This window comes from Phoca vitulina, unplaced genomic scaffold (genome assembly GCF_004348235.1).
Source record: "Phoca vitulina isolate PV1807 unplaced genomic scaffold, GSC_HSeal_1.0 scaffold82, whole genome shotgun sequence".
Classification (NCBI taxonomy): domain Eukaryota; kingdom Metazoa; phylum Chordata; class Mammalia; order Carnivora; family Phocidae; genus Phoca; species Phoca vitulina.
The window spans coordinates 4,533,422-4,543,864 of record NW_022589785.1 but is presented as its reverse complement, the minus strand read 5'-3'; the positions used below and the strand labels follow the sequence as shown (position 1 = coordinate 4,543,864).

Genomic DNA, 10,443 nt, shown 5'->3' with positions numbered 1-10,443 from the left:
GGGGGGGGGGGGGGGGGGGGGGGGGGGGGGGGGGGGGGGGGTTGGTCTGAGCTCAAACTAACCTCAACCCAGTGAGTCACCCATAGGATCCCAGGCTTCACACACGAGGTGCTCCCTTCAACATCGTGGGGTCCAACTCCTCATTTCATTTCATCGAGAAGCACACTGAGAAGGATGGGTTTGCCCAAGGTCGCAGAGAGACTTGGTGCCCCAGCAGGGGCTCTCCAAGTATCCTAAGGAGCTGTCAGGGCCCAGTTCATGATGCCAGTGCCCATGCAAGAGGAAAACCTCCCGGAAATGGGAGGAAACCCGGGGCCCTACCCCTGCCCCCAGGGCCCGGCTGCCAGTCTTGAGAATGAATATTGCCTTTGTGCCCTGGGCTGCCTCCGAGAGCTTCCAAGCAACCACTTCTTCCCAGGTGGCCCCGCCAAGGGCTCGCTCCGGGCTGAGGCTGGGGTAGCCAAACTTCCCCCGCGCCTCCTCCTCGGCCGGCCCAGGGAGGGCCGGACGGGCCGCGGGGGCGAGGGGCGCGAGGCGCCCGGTGCCGCCCGCCGCAGCTCCCTCCTCCGCCCGCCGGTCCCGCACCGTCGCCCGCTTCCCCCTCACCGCGCCCGGCCCCTTCCCGGCTCGCTGCCGCGGGAGGGCGAGGCCCCGGCCCCGGAGCGGGGGCCGAGCCAGGGTGACGGCTCACCTTGGCCAGTGCCTCCTTCTGCTTGGGGCTCAGATCGCCGACTCTGCCGCTCATCGTGGTTCGGGCTCGGGGCGCGGCGGTTGCGCAGCTGATGGAGCACGGGCTCGTTCTCTGCCGCCGGAGTAAAGTCCCAGCCTTTTGCCCGGGCCGCGGGGCTGGCGGCCAAGCCCCGCCTCTTAAAGGATCCCGAGGGGTGGAGTGGGGAGGGATGCGCTGGGCGCGGAAGCCTCCGGCGCGTCCCTCTCCGTCCTCCTGAAGGCGGAGACCCTGGCAGGAGGCGAGCAGGAGTGTCCACCCGGGCCGAGGCCAGCGGACATTAGAAAGTCAGGAAATCTGGGTTCTAGTCTCAAATTTATCCTTAACTCGCCTTGTGACCTTGGACGAGACACCTGTGCTCCCGGGGCCTCAGTTTCCCCATCTAGATGCTATCTAATGAGCTCTCCGAAGATGGGGTCCCCTAGTGCAGAACCTCACTCCCCCAGACCGGAGGGAGCTTGCCCCGTGCCACTGTGGGGGGCCAAGTCCTGAAGCCTAGCATCGCCCTGCGATGGACTGCACGCGGTAATGGCCATTTCTCTCGGCGGTCTTTGACCTTTTCCTGTTTGCCACGGGTTTTTGTCCACTGCTGCCAACCCAGCTTGGGGCCTCTCGGTGTTGACACGCTTTCCCCTCCACCTGTGAGGCAGGCAGGCCTAGAGGACAAGGAAGCACAGACCCTGTCTCCCGGCCTAGGGCCCTGACCTCTGCTTCTGACCTTCCCAGCTCACACCCTCAGTGGGCAGGGAGGAGTGCTTCCAGAGGGAGTCAGAAGACCTGGGTCTGAATCCTACATCCTCCACTTCGCTGTCAGACTTCAGCAGGCGACCTCACCTCTGTGAACCCAAGCTGCTCCGCTCACTACACGGAGGTGATGATCTGATCTCAAGTCAGCCTGAGAGGATCAAGCGAGCTACGGTACCTAAGTCGCTCAGCGCAGTGGGTGCCTAGCCAAGGGTTCGCCTCTGTGACCCCTCCCTAGTCTGCCCTGCACAAGCCTCCCTTTTCCGCCTGCCTGGCCAGGCTTTGGCCTCTGGGTGGGGATGTAGGGTGGACATGGAGGAAGCCACAGTAAAGCTACCACTCAGTGAAAGCAGGCCTGCTAGCAGCTTATCTGCTTCCCCTGCTCCTGCCCAGGGGCCAGAGCTGCCGGTTCCTATAACTGCAAGTCTGACTTGTGTGATGGATGCTTCGGTGCCCTCTGCCTGTCCTGCCATGGCTCACAGCCCCTTCCTCATCCAGTGAAGCCATTTCCTCCTTTCTGAGTTCGATAGCCTTCCCCCTCTGCCTGGGCCCCCCTACCCCCCACCACATACTCTATTCCTACCTCCATGGTAGCAGCTATTCACATGCCCTGGACCATTCTTTCCTCCTACTGTGTGCCAGGTCCTAGGCACTGTTCTGGGGACCCTGAAATGAATCAGACACCATCTTGCCCTCCCAGAGGTAAGATACAGGCACCATCATCCAGAACACAAGACCGAGATAAGTGTGCCAAAGAGAGTAAGTACCTGGGAGGTTAAAGGAGGAGAATTTGCTTTGGGTTATAAGAATCCCAGAAGGCTATGTGGAGGGAGTGGCATTGGAGCTGGGCCCTAAAATATGGGGCAGGAAGGAAAGGGAAAGAAAATCCATTCATTCCATGCTGGCACGATGGCATGAGCCAAGTTTGGGTGGTTGATGGGAAGCATGGCCAGAGAGGAGGGGAGAGCAAGAATAGGCAGGGGGGACCCTCAGAGAACCACAGTGTGGCCCTGCTTAGCAACGTCGGCCCTGCTAGACTATGAGGTCTTTGGGCACAGGGACCTGAATCCCCACAAGCCCCCGACCCCCAGCACAGCAGCCTACACACAGGGGCTGTTCAATAAACTTATGCTGAATGAATGAATGCAAGAAATGCTCCAAGAGGCACAGAGCCAGGTGCTGAGGGAGCCCTGGGAAGGAGACACAAGCACAGATCATTCGGGCATCAGGCAGCTCACCTCACTTAACAGCCATGGAAAGACAGACCCAGAGAGGGCATGGCCCAAAATCATTAGTGGTGTGACAGATGTGGAGAGCTTTGCCCGGTGCCAGGCACATGAAAGACCTCCACTTACAGCCTGGAATTCACACAGAGCCCAAGGAATTCATCCCAGGAGCCCAAGGGCATCCCACCTCTCACAGCGGGGCCCCTGCCAACTCTACACTCAGGTCTCCAGGGGAGTAGAAAGCAGGAGGATCCCAGACTCTCTGGGTCCGAAGGCAGAGGCAGACTACAGCAGGCCTACTAGAGACGCCTGGGAGACTCTGCACCTGACATGGTCTCCACCATGAAGGTCTGCTGCAGGGTGCAGAGAGTTGAGGGTCTCAATTCAGCCCTGTTGCTGAGAGGCCCCCCAACCCCCACCCCTGGGAGGAGTTTTTAGCTATCCCAGCAGTTCCACACTAGTTAAAGAATCATGGGCTCTGGCTTAGGGCAGAAGGCATGGCTGCCTTCCTTGTTGGACACGTGGCTGAAATCTTTATATAAGATCCTTCCAGGGGCAAGATGTAGGGCCTATTCAAAGGAAAATAGAAAAATAGCCCCTTTACAGCACTTTACAGTTTGCAAGGCACTTTCAGATCTAGCTTTTCATTTAAGCCTGTGGTAACCCTCTAAGTCAGGTGATTTATTGAGGAACCTAGGGAAAGAGGCAGCCCCGTAAGAGTACCTGCAGATTTAGGGCTTGCACCCAAGCCTCTGGCTTCTGGGCCAAATGCTTCCAGGAACCCACAGGCTGCAGTGTGGACTAGCTTGGGAGTTGCCTACACAGGCTCCCCAGGAAAGCACAAAGAAAACATTCACCCAGCAGGAAATCATCCTCAGCCCCAAAACAAGCCCCCAGGAATCTGGAGTCACCCACCATAAAGGTCTAAGTGAAGTACCCTTCTTCCAGTCTGCCCTTCCCAGGTCCTGTGGCTGCCTGCTTCTCCTTCCTCTACTGAAACTTACCTTACCTCTGGCCCACTATGGAACAGCTAGTTAATCTGATAATATAAATCCTAGAATAATAATCTGGTCACCTCCTCTGAGCTGGTTACTAAGAGAGAGTCCCTCCTCCACATTCCCACCTTTCCTCTCTCACCCCCTACCCCTGTCCAGCAAGTCTCCCTCCCTGCTAGGTATGTTGTTCCCCTGCTCAAGAATCTGCTGTGACTCCCTAGTTCCTTCAGGAGTCAGCCCAATCTCACTGACTTGCATTTGAGGCCAAGGCCCATCTCGTCCCAGCATCCTCAACGGCCTCAATGGCCACTCTTGCCCTCCACGCACTTTCATTTTATTTTATTGTTTTTTTTAAGATTTTATTTCTTTATTTGAGAGAGAGAGAGAGAAAGAGCAGGAGCAGGGGGAGGGGCAGAGGGAGAGGGAGAAGCAGACTCCCCGCTGAGCAGGGAGCCCGACAGGACCCCGAGATCATGACCTGGGCTGAAAGCAGACGCTTAACCCACTGAGCCACCCACGTGTCCCCAAAACACTCTTTCATTTTAGTCAGAGAAGCTCCCTGCTGCCCCTCAGACAGAGCTCGGCCCTGCTGCCTCTGTCAGAGTTGTTTCCATCTCCTGTTTCCTCCTGCCAGATCCTCCCTGACCTTCAAAGCCCCGATCAAATGCTGTTTCCAGGAACTTCTGCCCGATCTAACCAATCCAACATGAGCCCTCCCAGACAGTAACCCCTCTCTCCTGACCTTGACACTGACTAGTCTGTGTTGCCGTGGTTGACTATCAGGCAACAGCCTGGCCCAACGGGAAGAGCCCAGCCTCCTCGGTCAGGCAGGCTGGAGATGAGACCCGAGCCCTGCCACTTGTCAGCTCTGTAACGAGCATGCCGTGGTGAGTATATCTTGCCAGGCAAGGTAGGGTTAACAGCTGAAAGAAGGCCGCAAGGCCTAGGAGATCTAGGAGGAGCATGGGATAACTCATGGCTCTAGTCTTGCCGGTTAGTGCCCTGGGGCTGAGATTCCTCTGGGAGGTGGCTGTGGGCAGAGGCAGGAGCACTGGACTGGGAGTCCAGAGCCGGGGATTTCCACCATGTTCTCAAGTGAATGTGCTCTAGTGATTATTTAGCAATGAGCCCTGGGGAGGGAGGGGGTGCTCCTCTGGGATATCTGCCTTGTCCTCTGGGCCTTGGATGACTCTTCTCTAAAACAAGGGCACTGACCTCCAGATCAAAGGCCCCGGGTGCCTTGTCCCGATTCTCTGGTGCCAGTGGGGAAAGGGGTGGTGCTGAGATTGGCACCGCGGTTTGAGAGTCGGAGAAAACAGTCTTTTAAACCCTTCAACAAATATTTGTGGAACACTCTACTTCCATGGGGCCAGGACGGCAGAACTCTCTGGAAAGCCCTTGTGCTTGCAGGCGACCACGCAGAAGGACACTGACTCCAGCCTCCTTGCCTCCTCTCCTTATCCCAGCCCTGCCACACGGGGTTTCAGATGCCTTAAGTTTCTTTCCAACAAAGTGGGGAAGGAATGAAGAAATCCACACTCCCTGGGATGACATGGCCCTGACAGCAGAGGTGATAGCAGCAGACTGAGGAAGTGACAGTGATGGATTCACTCCTGTACCTGCCCGCGCTCTCCTCCAGGTGGTCTACGCTTCAGCTCCTGACTGGAGCTGGGAGCCAGAGCACCCTTCATTCCTTGGCTCCATGAGTATTTAGGCAGCAGGTATGGTGCCAGGCACAGGGACCCCTGGGAGATCGAGGCTGACCAGGCCTTGCCCTCAGGAGTTCTCGGTCCACAGGGAGATGGCTAAGGCAGCAGGTCATTCCAGCACAGTGCAGCCAGCGCCGCCATATTGGTGCAGTCAGGAAGCTCCCCACCCAGTCAGGGGGTAGGGCATCTCGGGTTCCCCAGAGACCTGCTGATGACTAAGCGGAGTCGGCCACATTGGCGGGGGCAGGAGGCCTGGAAAACATTCACTCCTTTTGTTCCCTCACATATTTCACTGAGCACTGTGGAAATCCTCGAGCAGGAAAACTGCCCTCAGGGAACTTACAGTATTGGGGTTGGGGGCCCACCCAGGCTGAGCTTGGTCTGTGGATATGTGAGAGGGGAAGTGGGGGTCAGATAAAGAATCAGAGCTTAGGGGTACATGCCTGTAGGAGAGGCAGGCGTCAGGAAGGACCTCTGAGCGGTGGGGAGGGGCTCTGAGCCGCTTGAGCTGAGGATGCTCTTTGCGGATGGCTGATGGCCAGAGTGGAGGAGGTCCTTCTCCTTCGGGGGCCTCAGCATCCTTGGTGTGGAACCAGACCGGAACCTCGGCCAGGGCAAATTCAGACTGTGGGTGGAGAGTGCTTTTGGGGGCTAAAGGGCCACAAATGAGTCTCCCTGAGGGAGGGTGGGGTGGGTGTAGGAGGGGGCAGGATAAGGAGCCTCCTTGTCAGGCCCCTCAGGTTCCAGCCCCAGCCCTGCCCAGCTGCCCAGGATAGAGGATGGCAACCCCTCTATTCCCCTACCCTTGCTGCGCCCCCCCCCCGCCCCCAGTGAGAGGGGAAGGGTCTTCAGGGACTGCAGTCTAGGAGGTGGCAGCCAGGGCTCCGAATGACTTCCTCGGCAGATCCTTGGCAAGGCTTCTCCCCCTGCAGTAATGCAGCGAGAGCCAAGAAAGCAGTCCTGACCAGGAGCCAGGGGCCCTGCAACAAAACCCCAGCTCCTCAGCGGGCAAAGTCACCTGCCTTCTCCAGGTGCCTGTTACCTGGGGAGAAAAATAATCCCTTGCCTCTCTCCTGGGGCTGCTGTGAGAATTCCAGGTGAAATAATGGCTGGAAAAGTGATGGTGCACAAAGAGGAGGATTAACAGTACTATTATGTGTTATTTCTGAAGGCACAACAGAACAGGAGAAACCCAGCTCGCCCAGCTCCTCCCAAGGAGCCCACTTCCTCTTCACTTCCGCAGTCCACCCTGGCTTTGTGAAGACACAAATCCCCTCCCCGCCCCACTTTCCACACCCAAACCCCCCTAATTAAGTCCCTTACCTTCCCAGCTATCATTGTCTAATCCCTAAGCCCTTTCTCACCAGTCTCCAGTTGTCTCAGGGAGTCAAATCCCTTTAGAATGAGGTGGCCCAGTTAACTGTGAACCCAGAGGCTGGGGGCAGGGAGCTGGGACTTCAGGACTTCCCTGGAGTGGAGGGAAGGGCAGAGGACAGCAGGAAGGGCGCTGGAGACCCCGCCCTGGCTCTGGACCAGCTAGCACAAGCCTGGAGATGTCCCTTGGGAAGAGTGGGTTTTCATTTCTACCCTGGTACCCTGCATCTGAGATAGAATCCAGAGTCTTTTTTTTTTTTTTTAAGATTTTATTCATTCATTGGACAGAGAGAGAGAGAGCACAAGCAGGGGGAGCGGCAGGCAGAGGGAGAGGGAGAAGCAGACTCCCCGCGGAGCAGGGAGCCCGATGCAGGGCACGATCTCAGGACCCTGGGATCATGAGCCAAGCCGAAGGCAGACGCTTAACCGACTGAGCCACCCAGGTGCCCCTAGAATCCAGATTCTACCACCCACCTTGTTCAGTGCAGGTCAGTGCCTTTGAGAAACAGAAAGATATGGGATGAGCCCCCTTGACTTTAGAGTCAGACTACCTGGGTTCAGGTCCTGATTCCATCACCTACCAAGGTTACTTGACCTCCATGCCTCAATTTCCCTTCCATAGGATGGCAATGATAATCTTACTACCTTATACGGCTGTGATGAGATTGAACAAGTTTATTTGTGCACAGGGTCCTGAACAGTGCCTGGAACATAGTAAATGTATCAGCTGTTTTCACTTGTACTTCTTATTCCCCCCCACCCCAATATTCTTGCCATTCGTACCCCCTACACCACCTCTCAGAGAGATCTTCTTCCCCTGGTACTGAAGCTGAAGCAGCCCCCAGCAACCCCCCACCCTCATGCTATTTTATCTCCTTCATGTGGCACTTACCGTGGTCTGAAACTACCTTGCTTGTATATGTGGTTATGGTTTCCTATCTATTCTAAAGGGCAGGAGCCATTGCTGGTCATGGTCGCTGTTCCATGTCCAGTGCCTAGATGATCCAATACTCACTCTGCCCCTTGAGGGCTGGGCCCAGGGAAGGAGCAGGCCCCTGGCCACCCCTCCCCTCAGTAGCCCTTCCTCTCCCCCACACCACAGTTATCTGCTGCTACTCTGCACCTGCCCTGTGTGATCTTCAGCAAGTCACCACCCCTCTCTGGGCATCTGGGTGAGGAAAGGGAGGGAGCAATGGAACTAGGCAGCCAAGGGACAGTCTCAGATTTTTCTAAGAAAATTTGTTAGATGTCTTGGGGCTCATGCCTATTAGGTGGAAGGACCTCAAGGATCTCTGGGGTCTGAAAATACAGCCCCCCAGCCTATGTCTCTCATTGCCACTGGTCCTGAAAGCCCCCACGGGGGTAGGGGTGGGGTGCACTCCCGTGAGCTAGGAATCGCCTAGCTGAAGGCCCTTTGTAAAAAGAGCAGAGCCCAACACTGGGCCCCTGCGTGGTCCCATTCCCCAGGGACTAGCTTGCCACCTGGTGGCGGCTTGATTACATTGGCCCTCTTCCATCTGGGAGGGTGCTCGCGGAGTGGGGCAGACCCAGATTCTGGATATGGACTTGCCTTCCTGCCCTTCATCCTACTTCCAGCATCGCTCACAGAATGTTTTGTCCATTTTTATGCACAGCCTGGCATCATATTGAAGAATTCATTTCACAGCAGGGGAAGAACAGCTGTGGGCACAAACTCATGGAATTCACCGGCCTTACCACATACTCTATTCCTGGTGTCGATTCTAAGACATTTCACTGGCCCAACCCCGTTCCACTTCGGTAATGCATCCCAAGCCTCACACTTTCATTAACAGCTTCATTTCTTCCTAGGTCCTCCTGCAACTTTAGAGGGTGAAGGAGACAGGACACTCCTCCATACAGTTCACGGCCCAGCCCAGGGCCAGGAAACCTTGTAATCCAAGACACAAGCCACTTGAAATCACAGCATGTCTGGTGAAAGGACCCCCTGCCCCCAAATTGTTTGGTCCGACTCTTATTTTCCTTTAGAGTTGGGGACATGAGCCAAGAAAAAGGAAGTGGCTTGCTTGGAGGGACATGGTAGAAAGAGTAACAGCCCTGTTACTCTTGCCAGCTCCCCACTCAGCCCCAGAAGTGAAGCCAGCTGGGATCCAGGGTCTTGGCTCCTCTGGAGGGGCCCACAGGGCTGAGCATCCTGTCTGCCCAGCCCTGAGAGCAGGGAGGCCCGAGGTTCAGCACCAGGCCTGCCTCTTCTCCCAGCTGGAATCTCGTCCTTCCCTGTGGGGTCCTCTAGTCTCTTCTTCCTCAGATGCTGTGCACCCAAGCAAGGCCTCTCTTGGTACTCATTCCCTGCTATCAATCTCCTGGCCTTAGCTGTCCTGTCCCTGGGCTAATGCCCCCTCCAATGGCAGCTCTGATCTTCACTGTTCCTACACCCGCCCCCACCCCACTCCCCCCCAACACAACAGCAGAAGGGCCCTGGCTGGCCTGGGCTGGGCTATCCCCTGCCACATTTAGACTATCTCCCCAAGCACTTGTCTCTTCCAGGATAACTAACGGTTCCCCGGTGGGAGGACAGACCACAGAGTAACTCTGGTTACTCACCAAGTTTACAGGGCCGCTCTGGCTCCCACTGATGGAAAGCTAGGATGTGGATATTCGTGGGGAAGCAGAAACTTGTTCCAGGCTGGGGACAGTTTTAGGCAAGGGTCTGTGCCTGGTTGGTGTGTGTGTGTGTGTGTGTGTGTGTTAAGGGGGCCGTGAGGACCCCTTGCCTAAGTGGGCAGGATGGGGTTAGGGAGCAAGTAGTGGGAATAGGGATAGGCAGACCGTGGAGCCAACAGCCTCACTGATTACAGGGTGTGTCCTTGCAACCCTGTCATTGGGGCTGACAGATGGTCTGGGACATTCATGGAACTGGAGAAGCAAGACTCTCCGTGGACACAAAGGGGCCTGCGTAGTGCATTTTGCAACTTACGAAGAGTGATTTCTTAGGGTACGAAAGAACATTAGTAACCCACACAAAGAATAAAGGATGATATAAGGAACACCCATGTGACTTAAGAAGCAGAACACCCTCTGGGTGTCCTTCCCCAATTACATCCCACCTGGTAAACTGAAGTTAGCGCTTCTTGGTCCCTTGATTTTCTTTATAGTTTTGTTACAGATGACTTTATCTCTTAAAAATATAGCTCCATGTTTTTTTTCTTTAATTGAGGTGAAATTCACATAACATAAAATTAACCATTTTAAAGTAAAAAAATCCAGTGGTACTTTGTACATTCACAATGTTAGGCAGCCAGCACCTCTATCTGGTTCCAGAAGTTTTTCCTCACCCCAAAAGGAAACCTTGTACCCATTAAGCAGTCACTTATCATTTCCCCTTCCATCCAGCCACCAATCTGCTTTCTCTCTCTACTGACTTATCTATTCTGGATTTATCATTCGATATCTAGGCCTTTTGTGCGGCTTATTTCACTTTGCATAATGTTTTCAAAGTTCATCCATGTTGTAGCACGGGTCAGTACTTCATTCCTATTTATGGCTAAATAATAGCACATCATATGGACATATCGAAATGTATCCACTCATCCATCAATGGACATTTCAGTTGTTTTCACCTTTCAGCTATTGTGAATAATGCTGTTATGAACATTGGTGTACAAATATCTGTTCAAGTCCCTGCAATT

General features: G+C 55.2%; 1 protein-coding gene across 2 annotated transcripts in view; it reads right to left on the bottom strand.

Moving 5' to 3' along the window:
• SEC14L2 (SEC14 like lipid binding 2) overlaps nucleotides 1-874 on the bottom strand; it is a 20,205-nt gene extending 19,331 nt beyond the window's left edge. The window contains exon 1 of one of the 2 annotated variants that reach the window (XM_032395046.1): nucleotides 692-874. In XM_032395046.1, coding sequence (XP_032250937.1) covers nucleotides 692-745 — 54 coding nt within the window. In that variant the 5' untranslated portion in view covers nucleotides 746-874. The remainder of the gene's footprint in view (nucleotides 1-691) is intronic. The other variant, XM_032395047.1, reaches the window with a different exon arrangement.
• Nucleotides 875-10,443: the final 9,569 nt, after the last annotated feature.